Genomic DNA, 23,820 nt, shown 5'->3' on the forward strand with positions numbered 1-23,820 from the left:
AAATAACAACAGCATTCTCTTTATTTCCTTTGCTCACACTCCCATGCCCTGATTCCTTCTCAGTTCATGCCTTCAAAAATAAGCTACATCCTGCATTTGAGGAGACAGGAAAGAAGAGGGGAGGAAGTTACCTTTATAGCTACTGTCTGCTCTCTCGGTGGTGAAGGGGAAAGGAGACAATTCTTAAAGGTAACCTATGAAATAATTTCATAAAGAAAAAAACTACAGTTATCTCCAGGATTGCATACTGGCTCAAAATATTGTTTAAAAAAATGTTCAGAATCATTTTAGAACCAGAATGAAGCTTAGGATTGATTCAGTATAACCAAGCAGAGCAAAGATTTACCAATCAACTATCTCAAGGCCCTCATTTTTCAAAAGAGGAACTGAGAGCTACTGTCACCAAGATCTGCACTGGTCTTTCTTATTCTTCATGATGTAATAAATAATTGAATGCAGACAGTTACATTCAATAGCAACAAAAAGGATATTTTCCTGGCAATGTCGTTCCCACTCGGTAATCAGTGTAGCTCTTGCTTGGATGAAAGTTGAAAATAAAAAGAAGACCTGCTCTCTCAAAAGCGATGATCTTATTGCCTTCATGCTTTTCACTCACATAGGCCTGCAAGAATTAACACATATATTACATTATGACATTATAGATGCTGTTATAAGCAAATTAATTATAAAATTGTTTTTGTCCTTATTAGTAACCTTGTTATTAAGCCAACAAATGAAAATGTACTATATTTTTTGAAACTGTTGCAATTTGCCCTATCAAACTCTACACTAACAAAAGTCTCAAAAACAGCTTAAAGAGTCTAAAAATCTCACTAGCCATTGACAACTTCAGACAAAGCACAGAGGATTAGCATTGTGGCTCAGGTTTTAAGAACACAGTACCTATTACATATAAAGTGTGTGTGTGAGTGTATACTGGATCTGTTTACAAGTGAATTTTCTTTAAGATTTTTAGTCCCCAGATCAATGAGGTAAGGTACACGAAGTTACTTTAAAAAATGTAACATTGTTATTGTACTGAGATTTCTGAAGTTGTAGTTATCTTAAAAACTTTACCTTATTGCACACCTTTGTTAGATTCAATGGCAACCTAATGTTCTTTACAATATATCTTTTTTTTTTCTCATAAAAGGGAAGATCTGAAAAAAAATTATGTCTACAAAGTCTCCCATTTTATAACCCATGTTTTATAGTAGGCAGTGAGAAGCCTTTGCTTTTTCAACACCAACCTCTTGCAGCTCCAGCTTTGAGAGACTTATTTCCATGCATATCAGCACCACCACTCTTAGTAATTTAGCAATGTGAACTAAGGCTCTAGAGTAAACAGCATGCCTTTTGGTATTCAACATTGTTCCTGTTGAAAAGGAGCATCATTTTGCTCTCTCTTCTGGAAATTGCATTACTAATAAACGTGATTAGGGCATTCGTGTCATGTAGCCAATCTTGGTGAATATATAAGTACCTTTGTTCAACCATTAAAAAAAAATCATAGACAGCAAAGTAAAAACACACGAACAGTAATTTCAAACAGCACCAGTAAAAAGTAAATGGATTATAAGTAATACATACTATATGCTAATTTTTGCAAGGGAAAAAAAGCCGGTATAAAATTTGCACCTGTTAATTACATTTTCTAAAACTTATTGAAAACTGAGATTTTAATTCCAGAGGAGAGTCAGGCTCATGAAAAATACAAAACAGCATGCAGGTCTAACGGCATCTATTGAGATGACAAGTTAGAGACAAGTAAAGGAAGGGGCAAAAGAAAAAAAAAAAAAAGGAATAAAGAAATCTACATGTTGTCAAAGTAGACTCTTTATGACGGCAAAATTATTTATATAAAGAAAACCAGTCAAAACAATTAAGATGTTTCCACAGCAATTTCCAAAATGGACTCCATGCTGAGCTTTTGTTATTTTAACCAATTGAAATAAAAATTACTAAATTTAACCAACAACAAACTAAACAGGAAAGTAAGCAGGGCATTGTGCTTAAGATTTTCATTATCTGTTGGAGAGACTTCAGTGACATGTTTTGACAACCTGAAGTATGTTTCAGGGCACTACACACTGAATAATAAAGTAGTGTTTAAAAGATCCGCATATAGATTTAAATCGATTGCCATTCCAAGCATGTACAACACTGGTGACTAAAACATAACATTTAGAATAAAGAGCTTACCTGTGGAGCTGAAAGCCAACCACATCTTTCTTCCAATTTATTCATATCTCTGTCAAAGTTATTTAGGAACTTATAGCGAAGGAGGTCATCATCAGTTAAATGAAATTGCCTTCTGGCATAATGATAACTCTCATTATTTCCTTTTCTTGGGAAGTCTAACCATTCAGGATGCCCAAACTCATTACCTGTGTTAAAAAAAAAAAAAAATATATATATATTATATATGCCTCACCCAGTAATATTAGCATTTCTTAAGGTGACTCTGTAATTTTACATGTTAAAGTCCTTAAAATCTGTTTATAATTTACTACAGCTGTGCCCTGTGAAGGATATACGACCAACCTCAGTTCAAAAACAGCACAGCGTAGCCCAATGAGTAGTGACCGCATCTGAACTCAGAATACCAGGGGCCAGTTCTAGCCCAGCCCTGCGGCCTGTGGGATGCGTCTTCTTCCCCTCATGCATGAACTGAGAAAGCTATCTCTATCATACTTAAATCCTCTCTGAAACAATCTCTTATATCTCAGAGTAATTTCTGAAATTGTTTTTCCATAATTTCTGTAATGTATACAATGCTTTACAATTCCCCAAGGCTTTTGATCCTCAGTGGGACTCTTCATTATATCTAACTCACAGATGAGAAATCCAAAGTTTTAGACAGTTAAGAGATCTGCCCAAGCTCACACAGATAATAAGTGCAAAAGCAACCATTAAAATTTAGTTCTGATTAAAATCCAAAAATTTTAATGAGGTTCTTTCTACTTCATCCACAGAATAGACAGGTACATTTTAAACTTCAGGTGCCAGGGATCCCTGGGTGGCTCAGCAGTTTGGCACCTGCCTTTGGCCCAGGGCGTGATCCTCAAGTCTCGGGATCGAGTCCCACACTGGGCTCCCTGCATGGAGTCTGCTTCTCCCTCTGCCTGTGTCTCTGCCTCTCTCTCTCTCTCTCAATGTGTCTCTCATGAATAAATAAAATAAAATATTTTAAAAAAAGTAAATTAAAAAATAAATTCCAGTGGCACAGAAACCCAAGTCATCACTCTTATTACTAATTTTTCCTATTTTTTTTCATTTTTCCTATTTCTTTCTCATATCTCCACTTTACCATTAGATGTGTATCTTTAATTTCAAATGTATCTGCATGTATGTGCATATGCATGTGCATGTGTGTAGCTAGGACACTTGATTTGGAACCATTTAAATATTATTTATCACTATAATGATAAGAACCAGAAACTCAATACATTGAAAAAAGTGAAATAAAATAGTAACACAAAAATATTATCCATTGTCAAAATTAAATTTAGATATTGGTTGTCTAGTAGACTGGATCCTATTGTTGTCCCTAAGGTGGATTTCTAACTTTACAGTTTCTTTTTTCCCTTACAAATTAAATACTGCTTTCCAAAATCTACTTTGATTTGCCACTTTAATGCTGCAATTTTCTAAGCCATGAACTTCTCTTTTGTGTCAGAAAGTATAGCCAATATAAGAATGTCTTATTTTATTTAATTTAAAGATTTTATTTATTTATTCATGAGAGACAGAGAGAGAGAGAGAGAGACAGAGACAGAGACAGAGACAGAGACACAGGCAGAGAGAGAAGCAGGCTCCCTATGGTGAGCCCGATGTGGGACTTGATCCTGGGACTCCAGGATCATGCCGAGCTGAAGACAGATGCTCAACCACTGAACCACCCAGGAGTCTCAAGAATGTCCTATTTTAAAGAAACTAATGTATTAATATTCTAATAAAAACTAGTAAACTAGGGTGTAATTCAAAATGATTTATTGTAGGGTTGCTTTAAATGGTAAACTTTGCTAAGAAACACTGGAATTTGCTTTGAACTTTTTGGGACTGTAGTCATCAAAATAAAAATAGCATCCAAACAAATATGTCTGCTGCAGTTTCCTAAGAATTCAAATATCTACAAATATTTTGTTAAATTCTAGTATTTCAGCCTACATAACGCTTCTTGCAATTTTACCTACTATGTGACAGAGGAGGGGGGTGAAATTCTGACTCTGTTGACTTGAGGATGCATTCTTTACCTCTGCCATAGGGTAGTCATAGCCAGCCTGCTCTCTCATCCACTCCAGTGGCAAACTCATACACCTTCAGGATGGTAAGGAGCACATTCCTTACTGATAAGGAAAATTGTATGTTTTAAGTACTAGTGAGATTTCAACTAGTGGAGAACTTTAGAAAGACTAGAAATGATATGAGGTAGCTCAAGTATATTAGCCTACAAACTAGGTCCAGGCTTTCTATTAGCACAATACTTTTATTTTGGTATGACCGTGAACTCTGGGTTGACTACAGAATTAAAATTTTTTTTTCTGATTTTATTTATTTATTCCTGAGAGACACAGAGAGACACAGGCAGAGACACAGGCAGAGGGAGAAGCAGGCTCCATGCAGGGAGCCTGATGTGGGACTCGATCTTGGGTCTCCAGGATCAGGCCCTGAGCTGAAGACGGATGCTCAACCACTGAGCCACCCAGGTGTCCCTGGGTTGACCACAGTATCAATAAGCAATTCCTTTCACCTTTTCTGGGGGAGAATATTACATCACTGTCATCATGATCATCACACTAGAGGCAGCAGGCATATGCTTAATGTCTGCTTAGTATTTGTTAGGCACATGCATTGTACGTCAATTTATTCTTTCCATCTTCAGCAACACTAAAGTAGGTAGTATTATTGTTGCAAGTTTCAAAGTAAGGAAGCTGAGTCACAGACATTTATTCAGTACTGGGACCAAGAACCCAGACAGTCTGGTTTCAGCACCCTGACTCTTACTACTCCAGCATATCATCAGAAATAAATACCATGGAAATACCATGCAAAGAACGACCAGCCTCCCATACATGGACAGAGACTCCAAGCTAATGGAATGTCATGTGCAGAAGTAAGAAGGTGAGATGTAGTGAGGAGTCTGGTTTAGCTATCTATCAAAAAGGGTTAGTGGTGATAAAAGATGAGACAAACAAGACAAAGTTAGATTAGGATAGGCCTCAGAAAATTAGGACATTACATTGCAGGCAATAGGGAACTAAAGGCTATTTTCTAAGTAGGGGAATGAGAAATTCAGATGCATTTATTATTAAAACAGCTATAAAGCTGTGAAAAGACACTGGATATTGAGGATAAACAGAAAAGCTAACATGGAATCCAAAGTATAAAGTAAGAGATGACAAGATGCAGTGGGAATGAGGAAAAGAATGATTCAAATAACATGTCTTGTACACAGCTGGCAGGAATGTAAATTGGTAGAAGCACTGTAATAAACAGTATGGAGGTTCGTCAAAAAATTAAAAGTAGAATTACTGTACGAGCCAATAATTCTACTACTAGGTATTTATTCAAAGAAAACAAAAACTATATCTGAAAGGTATATGTGCCCCTATGTTTATTGGGGCATTATTTACAATTGCCAAGATAAGGAAGCAACGTGTCAATTGATAAACGAATAAGGAAGAAGTGGTATATGTATGTATGTGTATGTATGTATGTGTGTGTGTGTGTGTGTATGGGGGGAAAAACAAGGAATATTATGCAGGCATAAAACGGATGAGGTTGTGTCACTTGCAACATTATGGATGGACATAGAGGATATTATGCTAAATGAAACAAGTCCGATTGAGAAAGACAAATACCACACGACTTCACTCAGATGTAGAATGTAAAAAAAAAAAAAAGAATAAACCACAAAAGCAAAATCAGAAATACAGAAGTACAAACTAATGGTTGTTGGGGCAGGATGGGCAAAATAGGTGAAGGGAATGGGAGATACAGGTTCCAGTTATGTAATGAATAAATCACAAGAATGAAAGGCACAGCATAAGGAACAGAGTCAATGATATTATAATAGTGTTATATGGTACTAGATGGTAGCTAAGCTTGTGATGAGCACTGTATAATGTATAAATTTGTCAATCACTATGTTGTATATCTGAAGCTAATGTAACATTGTGTGTCAACCATACTCAACTCAAACCAATTAACCAAACAAACAAAAAAACAAGTGACATTTCTGAGGAGGCAAACAACAGGATTTGATGACTGCCTGATGAATGTAGGTTGTAAAGAAAAGGGAATTCTGAGTGCAATTGTAAAGTTTCAAGCTCACGTGACTGAGTAGTGCCCGCATTAACCACACTGGGGAAATGCAGTGATGGGGAAGTGTGTGGGAGGAAGATAATGAGTTTTTTGGGCATGCTAAATTTAACATCGGAAGAATACACAAGCATTCATGGATATATAGTACCATTGATAAAAACAAGGTACTGCAATTCAGTAGAGAACTGGGGATGAGGACCGAGAGCAACTTGTTAAGGCCTCCATAAGAAACAGTGGTTGCAGCCACAAAAGGACAAAGGTAAATGGACAGCATCCTAAGGAACTGCAGGCAGAGATTAATTAGAAAAGACTGAGGAATGACGGTTAGCAAAGTAAGGGGGACATCAACAACTATATATATATATATATATGTATATATATTTATATTTATATTTTATATTTATATTTATATATGGATGGAACAAATACATATATGTTTATATATAAAATTTGTTTATATATATAAAATATATATATCATCCTTTTTGAAATATATATATAAAATATGTATACCATCCTTTTTGAAACTCTTCTTAGCCTTCTATATATAGAAGAGTTTCAAAAAGGATGGTCAGTGACAAATGCTACAAACACACACAAAACCCAAAACCCAGACCTTGCTATATTACCACCCATTTGGTATGGGAATGAAATAATGTACAGCCGTGCTTTTCAATCTATAGTATGCTCCAGAGCAAGCATACAGATTCCAAGGAAGCTTGTTAAAAATGTCATCTTCCCTATGAACATTCATTACCTGATTCATTCCCTTTGGAGCCAGTCCTAGGCAGAAATCTACATTTTCATCAATTTCCCTGTACTGAAAGTAGGTGGGCTAAAGGCCATTTCCTGAAGGTAGGAGAGTACAGATTTGAAAGTTCTTTATATGTCTAAGGAGAAGGCAGTTAACGTAACATGATGCCCATGGACACAGTGAGATTTGGGTTTTAATTCGAGTGAGCCACTTACAAGTTAATTTAGGCAATTTAATCTCTCTGGTGCTCAGTTTACTCATCTACAAGATAGGACAATATGTTTCATAAAGGCTCTTTTAAAATTCAAACATGGTAAGTGAGGCACTGGGCACAGGGTCTGGCAGCCATCAGCTTTCACGTATGGAAGCTTTTATGTTACACATGTCTACTTATTACGGATATTGTTCAGGAAAGAATTACCTACAGGGTAATAGATGAGAGTTATAATAAAGCTAAAATCAGAGTGAAGGAACTGACCAGCCCTACTGTGCAGCAAACATACAAGTAACTGGGATGAATTCAACAGGCAACTAGTGAAGTTGGCTCTTCTTGACTTAGTTTTCATAGTGCAACTTTATTCCTTCCTTTAAAGTCCTGAAATTGTACACTGATGCATTTATTCATATTTTAATAATACAAATAAATTTCCCTGAGCCCAGTGTTAATGACCTTTGAGTTATCCACTATTTTAGATTTTTAAGAGGCATAACTGAATGTGAAAATAATTTTGCTACAAGACACCCACAGGGATGGAGCAAACCAGATTGCTACGTTAGGAATCTCCTCTTCAGTCTCTTCCTTCATTATTCTTACATGTTCATCTTACAAAACCTCTGAACAAGCTCTCAAGGAGCGAGTGTATTTAAAGTATATATTTATAGTATATATATTCTTAGTATATGTATTACATAATACTATAGATAGCATGTACATTTATATACCTTACTTATATGGCATATTTATTACTTATTTTCTATATTATATATACTTGTATATATGGTATATAGTTGATTATATTCTACTTAACATTTTAGGAACCTTCTAAAACTAGAGTTCTCCCTCAGCTGGAACACTACTGACATTTGAGGCTCCCCATCTTCTGATTTCTCTCTACCCTTCCGAAAATATAACCTCAGGTTATAGCTTTTGTTGCTTACAATCTTTTCTAACTGTCTCAGGTAGACCAAGAAGGTAAAAATGTAAATTCTCCACTGTATGGTTTACTTGCTCTCTTGGTATTCCTCCTTGGAAGTATAGTTTTCATTAGTATAGAATCGAATAGTTTGACCAAAACTACTTAGAATGGTATGAACCCATCTCACAATCTGATTAAAAGCTAAGTATCTGCTCTCCAGAAACACACACACGCACACACACACACACACACACACACACAGGATAAAACCTTAAGGGTTCACAAATTCCACAAGAAAACTAATACAATGTGAAATCACATTGTTACGATTTATCTCTAACATTCCAGCATGAAAATTCACATCCTTATGATCTATAGCATACATTAGGACTTAAGAATAGTGCAATTATAATGGGGTAAGATGTACAAATTAGAAGAGTATTAGTCACTATTATTATGGTATTATATTTTCTCTTATTTTATTATATAAGTAACAAACACATAGACATATTTTTTTAATATACACACACAATCTAAAATCTTATAAAATAGCTGCTTGCTCTGGTCTGAATGTTACTTTCCCCCCAGAATTCCTGTTGCAATCCTAATCCTCACTGTGAGGGTATTAGGAGGTGGGGACTTTGGCAGATGCTTATGTCATGAGGGTGGAGCCATCCTGAATAGGATTAACGTTCTTCCTAAATAAGACTCCACAGAGCTCCCTAGACCCTTCCACAATGTGAGGATACAACTAAAAGTCTGCGAATGGGAAGGGGGTCCTCATTCAACCATCCTGGCCTGGCCCTTGGACTTCCAAAATCCATAAAGCATGAGAAATAAATTTCTGTTTTTTATTTTTTTTATTTATTTTTTTTTTTAAAACATTTTTTTTTAATTTTTTATTTATTTATGATAGTCACAGAGAGAGAGAGAGGCAGAGACACAGGCGGAGGGAGAAGCAGGCTCCATGCACCGGGAGCCTGATGTGGGATTCGATCCCCGGTCTCCAGGATCGTGCCCTGGGCCAAAGGCAGGCGCCAAACCGCTGCGCCACCCAGGGATCCCTCTGTTTTTTATCATAAGCTACCATGTCTGGGTATTTTGTTATAGCAGCCCAAGTGGACTAAGATACCACTGCTTTCCTTCTGGTCAATATATTATTTATTTTCTATATCTATAACTATAAGCCTACATTTCTCTATCCATACATATCCATCAACCCATCTATCTTATCTACAACTTGTTTTGAACAAAAATAGAGTTATATTGCTATTTTGAATTTTGATATTAGCATTTTCCATGTCAATAAGTATATCTCCTCCATGATGGTACCTCTTAGGTGCATACAACACAATTTTATTTAATCATTTTCCTCATGTTAGTCATTTTGGCTTTCTCTACTACTTTAGTATTATAAAACACTGGCAATCTTATAAGTCCATCTCTGTACACTTGTCTAGTGTCTCCCTAAGAAAACTAAATATGTAGAATACTTGTTGAGAAGGTAAAAAGCAGATATGATTTTAAAAGATAACATTTCCCATTTTGAACATTAATCATTTGAAGACACAGGTACAAGTTAACAAATTGTTACTGGAAATAATGTTCAACACACACACAAAATTATATTCCTTAATGTATATGTTCATTTTTCATCATTTAAACTTAAGATTTCATTTTATTGCACTCCAAGACTCGTCAATTTTAAACATTCATCTTTTTAATAGCATAACTAAAAATTAGTAACAATAAAAAAGCTTATTACATGAGATGAAGTTAAGTGCTTGGAAAAATAAAGGAAAAAGATGAAAGCAAGACAAATGTTTGGTGTCATAATCCAATTTAGGATTTTTTATGTATTTTGATTTTCACTTCATTTATCCTTTGTTAAGTATAAAGTCACTACTTTAATATATATACCAATATGCATATTTATATGTTATGGAATACAAAACTGAAATTCTAAGTTAGAAAAAAGAGCTATTTAAAAAAATTCAAGATATGATGAAGACCCTATTCTATTAGAGAATTATTTATTAATCTCTATTAGAGACTAATTTAGATCTTCTGAAAATCTTTTCCTGGAGAGGCTTCTTTTGAAACTGGAAGACATAGAAAGTTGCAAACAACAAAGAAATAGATAGAAAAATTACATTAGTGATTGCAGACAAAACATTCTACAGGGTGGCTTTGAATGTTATTTCTGTTGTAAATGAGCTGACAAGGGGCAAATTAAGTTTAATGTAGACAAACGCAACATTAAATTTCATATTTGGATCAAAACTGTAAACACAAGCATAAAATAAATGGAAGCAAATCACAGAAAGACTTTCAAAGTGACCTTGGAATAATAGTGAACCGTTCTCAGACTGAACAAAGAAAACTGGAAAATGCCCGTTAGTATCTTATACTAGCTCACAGCTCACAAACCTAATGAAGAAAAATACTATCATTAAAACAAGTTAAGAATGTTCTTCTCAGCTATGGTCTACAAATTACTTAGGAAATGTGGCAGCACTTGAGACAGTACAGTGAAATATGGCCACCCAAATAAGCTTATAACTAAGGGCTGCTATATAAAGATAGATAAGAAATCTAAATGTATTCAGGTGATGGCAAAAAAAGGTAGTTGATTTGTTTTAGTATAGATAACTTGCTGGAATAGGAAACATATAATATGAATAAGTAATTTAACAAAACAAAAAATATATGTAGGTATATATATTTCTAAATTATATACAAATGTTATGTAAACATGCATATATAATATATGTATATATTCCTCAATGAATGCAACAGGCATTTGTAACTTGGAGCTCATGTATTGATTTCCTGATATTTCATGTGAAACATTGTATGCATGTTCATCTGTGTGCTTTTCTGAGGACAGAGAAAGGTTTCCTTTACATTTTCTAGGAACCTGAGCCTTAAAAAGGGTAAGTACCACTTATTGTATTAGAATATTAGTAACTAAAGAATGGGTCAGAGGTAAATTTCTAAGCTATATAAAAAATTAAAAAAAAAAGTGAAAGCCTAAATTGAGGGAAGCATTTTTCAAACCTTGGGCTGGTTTATTCAACAGATAAGAAGCTTAGAAAAATCACATTTAAACTAACTCTAGCACAAAGAGGCAAAGACTGTGACATTTGGGAACAATACTTCCAAATCAAAAATATGCATTGCAAGTAACCTGGCACTAACCATCAAAGGAGATATTTCTACTTGTTAAGTTATGATTATGATCACTAATATAATACATAGAATGTTACTTATTTCAGAATGAAGGGAAGACAGTAATTTTTTGAGCTGTCACTTGGGATACTTTGTAAGAAAATTCACAGTTCATGCCGTGATTCACTGCATTCACTATAATAACAGAACTCGGTGCTTCCAGATATGAGAAGACAGAAAGCTCTGGGTAATAAGTAACCTTAAAACCAAAACAGGGAAGCAAGTGACTAACATTGCTATAATTAATGATTCCAGAAAATTCTACCGAGTTTCTTCTCTCCATTTTCTCTGTAAACAGCACCATTCGTGTCTGGTTAATTGTGTAAAACCTCTAGGCACAAAATTCCTATTGGGATTGCTTTTCCTGTAATTAATTTTTTGCTGTTTGATGTAAAGGTCCAAACTATAAATTGACATGAAGTCAGCTGGTACAGTGATGGAATTCGAGACAATACAACTAATGAAAAAAGCCCCAGCTCTATTAGCTGAACATTTTGATTAGCAGGTTTGTGTGTTTTGTTTCTCCAAACTGTAATGCATACTAATTTTACCTAGGAATTAATTAAAGCCTATCACAGCCTCCATGCTGTGGATATGATGTAACTCCTTGTTGAAACTATGCTTATGTATATATGAGAATAAGGTACAGTCCTCCCAAGAATGTATAAAATTTTAGTTCCTACTCCTCTTAATTGTACTGAAGACCAACTCTTAAAAGGAAGTATCTGTTTTCAAATCAAATGCTTTGGTTTTTCTCTAGTCTTTTACTGGGTGTTCAACTCTTCAAAGGGTGGGGCACAACATAGAATATTTTTCCAATCAGAGACTGTGGTATTCCTTTTTAGAAAAATCAACTTGCTATCATTCCTCTGACCCACTTTTGATACTGATTAATATGGCTCTGAGCAGGGGCCACACCTAATTTTTTTTTTTTGTTTCCTCCATAGTATGCTCCACTACACTAAACCTACAACAGGGGCTGCCTTAATATTTGTTAAAGTTGGATTATTCCCTCTACAATTGTTAAAGAGCTAACATAATCTCTTTTGAGAAATAGAAACAAAATAACTCAGATAAAGAAGATGACATAAAGGTGGCCTGTCACCTACCTGAGGCAAGCAAAACAAAACTCATCAGTGCCGCTGAGAGCTTAAACATTAAAGTCTACCAGTGCCTCTGTGCTGTGGACTTGCAGTAACTCATTGTTGATATCAAGTATATCTACATATGCACTTTAAATATTAAACATAGATTTGTGCATGAATATATATGTGTGTGCATGTACACATGTGTATGACAGTCCTGATGAGAACAGTAAAAACAAACTTCAATGCCTATTCCTCTTAATATCCTGGAGACTATTTTTTAAAAATTAATTAATTAATTAATTAATTAATTCATGAGAGACACAGAGAGGCAGAGACATAGGCAGAGAGAGAGGCAGGCTCCCTGCAGGGAGCCCGATATGAGACTCGATCCCAGGACCCCGGGATCACGACCTGAGCCGAAGGTAGACGTTCCACCGGTGAGCCCCCCAGGTGACCCTCTTGAAAGACTATTTTGAAATCAAATGCTTTGGTCTCTAGGTCTCCAGGTTCTCTTGTGGGGTCCCTCTCATGCACATTCCTCCTTTAAAAAGTACAAGTCATTTATTATATTCTGAGCCCCAGGACATGCTCTATTGGTCATATGCACAACTGTAATACAAGATTATAACTTCAGAAGTACTGAAGTGCATCCTGCGTGTCAGACAACCTGTTTGATGTAGGTCAGCATGATCCCTACCCTCATAATGCTTATAATCTAATAGGGGAGAGAGGCAGAATTGAACAAGTATAAACATACCTATTTCCTTTTGAGAGGGTATGGAGGAGAGGGCTCGAAAGACAGGATAAAAGTAAAAACAACTAAGGGGTAGTAGGGGCGGAAAGGAGAGAATACTAGCAAATCTCCTCATGTTCATGCCTCTACCCACATAAAGATGTGGAGGCGCCTGGGTGGCTGAATCAGTTAAGTGTCATGATCCCAGGGTCCTGGAGTCCAGCCCCAGGTCAGTGCTGCACTCAGCATGGAGCCTGCTTCTCCTTCTGCACCAAACCCCCCTTCATGCTCTCTCCGTCAAGTGAATAAATAAAATCTTAAAAAAAAAAAGAGGAAGAAAGAAGAAGAAAGAAGAAAGAAGAAAGAAGAAGAAAAGAAGAAGAAAGGAAGAAGAAGAAGAAGAAGAAGAAGAAGAAGAAGAAAGAAGAAGAAGAAAGAAGAAAGAAAGAAAGAAAGAAAGAAAGAAAGAAAGAAAGAAAGAAAGAAAAAGAAGAAGAAGAAGAAGAAGAAGAAGAAGAAGAAGAAGAAGAAGAAGAAGAAGAAGAAGAAGAAGAAGAAAAGGCATTGAGATGGTGGCACAGAAAGTAGAGAGGACAGGCCTAGAACTCTGCTGGCATGCAGGCGGCAGGGGAATGACCGTCTTAGAAAGTCCATCTTGGAATTCTAGAAATTACTTGTGGTGTTAAGAAACAAAAAACACCTTTCCATACTAGGCACGTAGTGGCTTTTACAAACCTGTGGGGTAACTGATGCCCCGGGAGTGGATGGAATTGCCTGGCAAGAGCAAGCAGGAAAGAGTAGAGTGGGACAAAGCCCAAGGAACCCTACCATGGCAGGTGGGGCAGAGGAAGAGAGGCCTGGAAGGAGGCCTGAGGAGAAAAGGCCAGTGAGAGAGAAGAGGATCCAAGAAGAAACAATGGTCAGCGGTAATAGGAGCTGGTAGTTGAAGTAAAACCTGAAGAATAAATACACTGAGTAATAAAAGAACATTCATGAACAGAAAGGAAGCAATGGCAGTGATGTTTGGGGTAAAACTAAAAAATTGAAAACTGTGTTGTGAGTATGAAGTGCTTTGTTTTTCCTTTTTGTTTATTCTAGGATATTATGACAGGTAGTATTTAACTAAATTCCTGGGAGTGGATGGTCTGTCCTAACCATAAGTAAACTTTGTATTCATGAATTTTGAATTCTGAGGTGTCTTATGGTATATAATACGGGCCATATCTTAAGACTAGTACACTATATGGTTTCCTTAAAATTCCTATAATACATTTACAAACTAATATTTTGAATAAAATAAAACACATGATAAATACCAGTTCTTCATCCCCTTGACAGGGGTGGCCTGAGTCACACGTATACCTGTTTCTCCCACTCCACCTGGCATTACCAGCCATGCCTCCGACCCTGTGATAGTGGTAAGAGGCCAGGAACGTTGCTAAAGGTTAAAGCCACTGTAGCAAGGCTGGTCAATACCCTCCTTGTGTTCTGCTCTCCCCAGTTTTCCCCTTGATAAATTATGCATAAGAAGTCTTGAGGCAATGGCCAAATGACCTCTGAGAACTTTGGGAAAAAAAAAATAAAATTCCAACTTGAACTATGCTTGGACCACAGCCAAATCCATCAATCCCTTTACTTATCTACAAGATTACCACTGCTTTAAATGGTAAGTTCCTATCAGCAAGGAACAGGGTAGTAGAGGAAGTAAATACTCCGGTCAAGCATTCTGATGAGAAGGTTGTCAAAATAAAGCAAATGTAAAACATTTTTAACTATCAATGTCCATAAGTACAAAATAAGAATAATTTTATATTGCAAATATATGCAGTAAAAATGAAGACACACTTATAAACCAGTTTTAGTGGAAACACTAAAGAATTAGCCTTATTATATGGAAGGGTCATGATATATCTCATAATGCTTTTATTTAAACCAAGACTATGGAAAAACATTTTAAATAAATGAAATCATAAAACTATCTTAAAATAATAAAAGCAACAGTAATTCTTGAGGGCCCTCTATGTACATGGACTCTGGGCTAGAATTCTAGCATTTCAAATGACAGTCACAAAAACCCTTCAGTTTGGGAGGGGACATTATTCCCATGTTAAGACAAAAGATCAGGAAGGTAATGCAACATTCTACAGTTATGCAGGTACAAGGTTGCAAAGTCAGCATTCAAACTTAGATTTGTCTGTATTCTTTCCATGATATCTGGCACTAGGTACTTGAGTGGAGCAACATTAGCTGAAACCTATTACAAATACATAGACATTAGGGAAGATAATAAAAGAGCTACAAAAAGATGTATAAAGATGTATTTCCAGTTTCACTATGAAGTATACAAATAAAGTATATTTATTATGGACCCATGCTCCCTTTGTGCTTTGCACGTTCTGCTATCTTGATGTTATTACTCCATGCTACAGCTGTTCAGTCTCCATGAGGCTTTTTTAAAATCTTGCAGGAAAACTTTGGTGTCTGTGTTTCCACTTATACTTAGGTATATTTTTTCATTATTAAAGCAATTATTAAATAGTGTGATTTTTGTGTGTTCGTTGCTTTTGCCTGTCTCTACTCAACTGAGGATAGACACACTATGTTTTTATCTTTTATCCTTACTGCCTACTTTATGTAATTGTAGGCACACATTCGAGGATTTATTAAACACGTGTTGAAAGAAGAAAATGAAGGAAATCATGTCTGCTTCCTATAGCAGACTATATACTACTTAGGGAAAGTTCTAGCTTATTTTTGAATACCCAATTCAAAGGGGAAGGACTCAGAGAAAGTGTAACAGATGCTTCCTCGCTGATTGCAAAATGAGGGCTTTAAAAAATACAGAGGAAAGTGCTAAAGGATAGAAAGGGGTGCAAAGAAGGAGTCCATCGATATGTGGGGAGAAGAGGGGATGTAAATCAGGAGAGAGAATATAGAGTCACTTGGGTCCTGTATTCCTGAGGCTTCCTTGGGTCCTTTCCTACTCTGAATGCCACGCCAAGCCAATAAGAGGTAGAATTTCAAAGGGCTCATGTTACTATGTGTGCTTTGACCTCATGCAATTTTTGTGGCATGGTTCTGATTTAAAACAAATAATAAAAGTATAATCAAACCAACTAAAAATGAACAAAACAAACAAGACTAAATTGAGAAAACCTGTCACTTTTGGACAAAAGTAATTTCTTAAAAACTACACATTATTTTCTTAAAAAAAATTCACAGCAACAGTGGTGGACTTTGTCCTTCATTCTGAAACCATTTTGATGCTGCATGAAGCAGAAGACTCAGAGTATTCTTTAAGGGGGAGAAGAGGGAGAATGACCCACACTAAGGAAGAGAGATGGTGGGGAAGAAAAAAAACCCCGAGGTTATTTAATACAATCCTAACTGAATTTGTATTTTTCACAAGTAAATTACAAATGCCTTAGAAAATGATTTGCTAATGGACAGCATTGTAAAAAGCGTAAAAGTTTTGCATGTGAATAGGGCACCAGCTGAAAGACTCCACACCTTTTTTGGTGGTAGAAAACAAGAAAACAGGAATGTGAAAAATAATATATGTATGACTACAAAATTGATTATACACATGGGATTTTGTGGCTATTCTAACTTTAGGCTTAGACCCCCAAATCTAGTAATTGAGTCGAATTGTGCTATTTTTCCCTAAAATTTACCTATAATTAGGATAAGCTACCACTCACTGCCTCAGAGTTAGTTCCTTTTATCACATCCAACATACATAGTGATAGAGAGTAACAAATTTCCCTAATGGATTATTGAGAGCTAAGCAGAGACATTTAAAGGGGAAGCATATAACCACAGGAAATAAGACTGGAAAGAAACTGTTCACTTAAATCCTCTGTATGGCATAACTGACATCAGGTTAATTCAATCCTGATATCATTCCAGGCTAGACAGATGAGCCTAAGAACCTCAGGCTCTTTCAAGACACAGCCTGCTACAGCTTTCCTAGGTTTCAATCTCCCACAGCCTTTCTTTTGTAGTCAGCAACTCCAACCCCCTAGTAGAGAGACTTAACTACCTGCTTATAACTTAATCAAAGGGCCAGTATCAGTTTGCCTTTGGAAGATGCTTCTATTGCTCCAAGTTCCTGCCAACAGCTAGTTAGCTTTCTCTGCTTCCCTGCTGTCAGCTCTTGCTTCCTCTCAGGCCACTGGTGCCAAATAAATGAGAAAAAAGTTCCAGAACAGCATGATGGCTTGCGGGGAAACACTGTGAACTTCTTCCCCGAGTAAGAAGAAAAGTTCTCAGTATTTGCACTGACTTGCTTCAGGTGTCTCCCTTTGCTCTGGCTAACCCTGATTTTGAATTTCAAAAATAGAAGGACGTTTTGAATTAGCCTATCAACTGTCTTTGAAGGCAATTTAAAAAGAGAGGGTTCAAAACCACACAAACAATTTTAAGGTCTTAAAAGTTAAATTATCATACACAAATGTCCCAGAGAGATTTGATACAACGTAAACTACCGCCACCTCCACTCTCCATATAAACCAGAAAATTTTCCATTGGTTTAAATCATTCTCTGCACTTCCATGAAAGTTAAAATTCTAAATAAGAGAAACAGTTTGGTAAAGAGAAGAACACAGAAACAAAGCAATAAATTTGATCAGCTTTGTATTTATATCCAAGAATTTCATTAACCATTCCATTTAGAGATACTTATTATTTGTCTCTGGTTGAGGACGTTTCTGTGCCTTTGAGCCTTATCTCCCAATACACAGATCTTGCTTCAATCAAAAAGATGACCCAAGTAATATGATCATGGCCAGTGTTTCCTGCCTGTACATCTTCTTTCTAGTCAGTTCTTGACTTGTAACGCTTGTTTTTGCCTCTAGAAATCCTGTCTATTCTTCAACAACCAGGTTAAATGTCATCTCCTATGTTAGAAATACATCTCTCCTTCAGTCTGAGAAACAGTTTGTATTTTTTTTCTAAACTGCTTTCAAGAAAAGACACATTTTTCTAACTTCCCTTTTTGGCTCTGGGTCTAAGTTTCGTCCAGTGATATACAAGCAGAATTGTTATGAGAAGATTGTTTTAAGAGAGCTGATATATATGGGAGATATTCACTTTTTGTTCTTTCCTCTTCCTGCTTCCTTGGAGGAAAGGGTGTCTTGGCAATTTGATTGGACCATACAGGAAGGGCAGCATTTTGGTTTTGTGCCTTTCATTCTGTACAGTGAAATGTTTGTACATACAGGCATACAATTAGGTGAATTTAACATAACTGTACCAAAAAGCCTAAGGGTGTAACAGATATCTAAGTGAACCTCCATTCTTCAAGTTATAAAGTATAGTGCAGAGGGAAACAATATAAAATATGCTATTTCCAAAGAACATATTAAAGTCAGTATGAAACAAATATATTGTATTAAATTTTGAACAACATAAAGAAAGCTATTTAGAAATAAATGCTACAGTTTGCCTAAAAGGTAAAGAAATATCCAAGAGACTCTATACTAAAAAGAAGATTAAAATAAACATCCAAATTATGGCGCAATAATATCTGGATCCTTCATGAATTGTCAAAGTTTTCCCCAAACTTCTTGGAGCTGAACAAAGAATCATTTAATGAAAAAAAAAAAAAAAAAAAAAGAATCATTAAATGTGTCAGGTATTTGGGTGGGAAAAAGAAGCTTTTAACATTCCAAGTGACAGATGTCAAGACTCATGAATATTTAAATATTCATAAGTTAGAAGACATTCTAAACAACCATGTAGGAATATATACATATTTGCTTTAATGCTATTCCTGGGATCCATTAAAAAAAGTTTATAGGAATAGTGGGAGCACAGAGTGATAACACATTAAAAAGGTAAAATCTACTAACTGACGTACAGAACTACAAATTCTGGGATGCCTGATTGGCTCAGTGGTTGACTGTCTGCCTTTGGCTCAAGGCATGATCTCGGGGTCCTGGGATCAAGTCCTACATCAGGCTCCCTGCATGGAGCCTGCTTCTCCCTCTGCCTGTGTCTCTGCCTCTCTCTGTGTGTCTCTCATGAATAAAGAAATAAAAATCTTTATTAAAAAAAAGGTCACTTAAAAAAAGCTACAAATTCTATTGCTCGGATTTAGGCTTTCAAACACTTTTCTGACTATAAATTAGGCCATCCAATAAATTAAAAAATTCTCTTTAGAAAATAGACAAAATTATGTGTCATTAGAGTATAGGAAGCAGGAGATATGGGTACAAAAGATATGAATTTTAGGACTCAATTTCTCACTTATGATACCTTGTAACTTTCTCTTACTTGTAATATAGTTAGAACTTACAAATATAATGTAGTTTATCACACATTTAGTACATGTTAGACATTACTGAAAACTCTTACCGTCATTATTTTAATTCTTTACAAGTGCTCAATAAAATAGTTATCATTATAATCCCTATTCTCGAGATTATGAATGAGGTACAGAAAGATCAAGTAATGGGCCAAAGATGAAACAATGAGGAAGTAAAGTAACCAGGATCAGAATCTAGGCAGACTGTCTCCAAACCTCAACTCTTAACCATTATGTTACACTGCCTCAAATTGACATTATAAAAAGGATACTGACTTCACAGGTGTCACTGTGTGAAATCATGTATGTGAAAATGCCTGAAAACTTTAAAAGTCTAAACAAATGCAATATACATAGAAAATCATGTGGGAATGCATATAGAAAAAAGGACATGGATAATGAGGATGCTGTGACTTAGCTACTGGATGAATGTTAAGAATAAGGAAAAGAAAGGAACAACTGAAATGGGTCTTAGAGTTCAAACACTGGTTACCTGAAAAAGATGATGATACTAATAGTAATAATAATTTTAAAAAGGCATTGTAATTTGTAGGGGGGATGATTTCAGTTTGGGTTCAGTAATCTTGAGGAGCCACAAGATACCATGTAGAGATCTCAGGCACATAGTTTCAAAATTTATATTTGTTGTTTAGAGCAAAAGTTTTGTTGGATTTTCAGATGTTGATTTGAGGATGATCTATTTAAAGGGATGTCCAAAGTCTAAAAAGTAGATGAGCTTTCTGAGAAGTAAGGAATAGGGCCGACATAATAGAGGCCTGGGATGACAAGGGAGCAAATGAGAACATGGCAGGAGAAACAAGATGAAAAGACGTGTGTGAGACAGGGAGGCACTGTTGGTAGAACAGAGAAGGCAGGGAAGGAAAACACAGGGAAAGTCAACCAAACCAGGTAAAGAAGGGAGTTCAGGGAGTGGGTACAAAGACCTGGAAGCCAATGTTGACCTTGGAAACCAGATTTTCCCCCTTTGTAGAGAAGATAGCAGGATACCTGCAATGGTCTGAGTGTTGAATATGAGAAAGCAGAGTTAGCGTACGTAACTATATAATGGAGTCTGGCAAAGTAGAGGGAAAACAGATAAAAGATTAGCTTCACATGTTAGTAACCTATTTCTCAATTTGCAAAATGTGCATTTTAAAGTAATGTTTCTAAAGTTTCTAATATTTTCTCAGATTCATTTCTTAGTTATTTTATTATAATTATTAAGAAAATTAAATGTGTATCAAAATCATGGTAAAAAAAAACACATCCAGTCCAATGCCTACTGTTGACATTGCATGTTTAGCCATATCACAAATGGAAATATTTACTGTTTCATTTAACTACAATTTAAAGACAAAAACTACTTAGGTGTCGCTAATGTGTATCACCAATTTGCAGAGGAAATGCTGCTTAGTATAAAATATCTTGTGTTAAGGTCAGAAAAGAGCAAATTGCTGCTAATTATTAAAATGCAAAAAGATTTTTTCTACCAGTAAGTCATAATAATTATACTTGCCTTTCATACTTAATCTTTCCAAGACAAAACAAGGTATCACTTATGAAAATATTCTTGACTCATAAGAAAACAAGCATTTTATGTACCAAGTTTACATAGATAGAAAATGATATTGGGAACAAAACTGTTTATACAGAAAATGATATTGGGAACAAAACTGTTTATACAAGTGGATTTCAATATTAAATACTAATGTGTACAATGATTACAGTATTTTCATCTCTAAGAAAGTAAATAATTTTTACAATATGCATATAATAATATAGAGATATTAGAACTGCTTCCAATTTAAACATGTGACCTTAAAGTCAACTGATTCAACATGAATGGATATCTTTTTCTTTTACTAAAAAAAATGATGGGTGTCTACAGGAAGGAAAATTAGAATTTAAAAATTTCCTTTCTTTATCTTAAATTGTATTGGGCTTTGATGTTATATTTGCTCAGGCAACTCTTGCCCTCCTTCAGTCAGTGGCAGCAGATGCTAGGAAGGGAAGGAGAAAAAAGCCAAGAAGAATACAAGAATTAAGTTGGAAGTAAACTGGCAGCCACAGAAAAACCTGCCCACCCCTTCCCACCCCCCACACTTTCAAAAACATTTAAAACCTAAACTTGTTCATTTATAGTTAGTTGAGAAATATTTTCCAAGGGAATAAGATCTCATCAATACCTACTGGGAAAAATATGAGGGCAAAGCCTTTTTTATTTTACACAATAGAACATCTAGTTGCATGGGAATGGCTGAGGCAGGACTAAAATCTTACCTGTCTATCCTAAAAGTAGAAGCTACACATCAAACTGGAAAATGGAAATGATTATCTCTGAGATGCTATTTTAAGAAACAGAACCTGATGGGCACTACTTGAGGAGAAGCCCCAGAAGTGACAATGAAGAAGTGTTCAGTGTTTCCCAACCTTTCTGCCACTGTTTCCCTTCCCCTCCCAACTCCACACACACTGAGGAGCCTTTTCAGACATTTTGTTCCTAATAGCTTCCACCCCATGAAATTTAAATACTACAGATGTACTGCAGAGGTGTTTATATGCTGTGATGCTCTGAAGGACAAAAACTGTCAAAATATATAAGATTATCATTAATTATGTTTTTCCCTCCCTTAATAATGGATTTTTACCCCCTTCAGTGATATCACCCCTGCTGAGAATGCATGTAAAGGCATGTTTATGAAACTAGGAAGCTAGACATCTTCCTGGAAATGGGTACACATATTCTCTATGTATAGAAGGTACATGCTGTCTGCCTCAGGTAGTCAAGAAATTGTTTGATTATGTGTCTTCAAAGAACATATAAAGGGATCCTACCTCATCCATGTGATCACTGCCCCTGGATTTTAGCCCCATCAAGCTCTCTTGAAGAGCTGTTGTAAAGGGTCTGGATCCAAAAATACTGAGACTGACTAACAAATATCATAGTAGTAGCTATCCAATTTTGTAGGTAAAAAAATATGTTCAACTATTTTTATTTATTCTGTTAATATTTATTTGGTCTCATTTATAAGAGAATCCGTATACACACAGAATTTAAGTCTCCTACTTAAAAGACAGATTATTATTAGTTCGCATAGCTTTCAGAAGACTCTGGCTTTAAGAAATAAAATGTCTTCTTTCAAAAAGTCAATAAATGGATTTTTAAAACTATACCAGGGTTACAAATGTTTATTTGCTCAACATGTAATAATTAAGTTCCCACATCAGACTACTATTTTAAAGTCTAAGGTTAGGGATAAAATAAGTTGATCTGGGATGCCTGCCTTTGGCTCAAGGTGTGATGCCGGGGTCCGGGATGGAGTCCCACATCAGGCTCCCTGTGAGGAGCCTGCTTCTCCCTCTGCCTGTGTCTCTGTGTCTCTCTGTGTATCTCTCATGAATAAATAAATAAATTCTTTAAAAAAAATTAAGCTGATCCTTAAAAAAATATTTTTAAGTGCACAGCATTTTCACATTATAATAAAGAAAAAGGAAAGGAAAGAATATAAGATGTGGGGTGAATTTTTAACCACATAATTTAATATTTTTTATTAAACTGTATATAATTTATTGTAATGATAATCCAAGATATCTAGATGTTTTGTTTGTGGAAAGGTGTGATTAAGGTTGACTAGTGTGGTGGGAAGGCAAGATCATGAAATTAAGTCAGTATAACAACCTCACAATAAATTTACTTACCCACGCCATCAGTTTGTTACTAAGTGTAACATGAAACTTTAACTCATGACCCATACATAATCAAGCATGACATATACATAGTTAAAGTATCAAAAAGGTGTGGATTATCTAGATTTTCAGACTTTTATTTTTCTCATCTCATTTCTTCAACACAAAATGGTCATCTCAGCATGTGTCAAATGATAGTGGTTTTGTGTGTGCTGATGAGGCTCAAACACCGATCATTTGTTTTTATTAAAGGTAAAGTCAAGAGTCTATTAGACAATGGTGTGCAAGCAAAGTTGTAAAGTTTGTTTCTGGGTTATTTCTCCCAAGCTATAAAATTCCTCTATAAAATTGAATGTTGGCTTATATTTTCAAGAATAATCACATAAGCTTTTTAGTTAATTGTCAACAGATTTCTTAAATATAGTTCTAAAGGGAAGATAATTATTGTAGGCATTTCTACAATATAATTAGAAGCTATATTTTTGCTTTAAAGCTATATTACTCTTTTTCATTTGTAATTTATGCTTCTACAGGTACAACCTACTTTAAACAAATGT

At 35.5% G+C, this 23,820-nt stretch overlaps 1 protein-coding gene across 1 annotated transcript in view; it reads right to left on the reverse strand.

Moving 5' to 3' along the window:
* GBE1 (1,4-alpha-glucan branching enzyme 1) overlaps nucleotides 1–23,820 on the reverse strand; it is a 267,431-nt gene that overhangs the window by 35,631 nt on the left and 207,980 nt on the right. Inside the window, exons 13-14 of the mRNA XM_041734884.1 lie at nucleotides 2,203–2,387; nucleotides 492–622 (exon numbers count right to left, since the gene is read on the reverse strand). Of these exons, the coding sequence (XP_041590818.1) occupies nucleotides 492–622; nucleotides 2,203–2,387 (316 nt within the window). The remainder of the gene's footprint in view (nucleotides 1–491; nucleotides 623–2,202; nucleotides 2,388–23,820) is intronic.

The sequence above is a fragment of the Vulpes lagopus genome, chromosome 20, assembly GCF_018345385.1.
Source record: "Vulpes lagopus strain Blue_001 chromosome 20, ASM1834538v1, whole genome shotgun sequence".
Taxonomy (NCBI): domain Eukaryota; kingdom Metazoa; phylum Chordata; class Mammalia; order Carnivora; family Canidae; genus Vulpes; species Vulpes lagopus.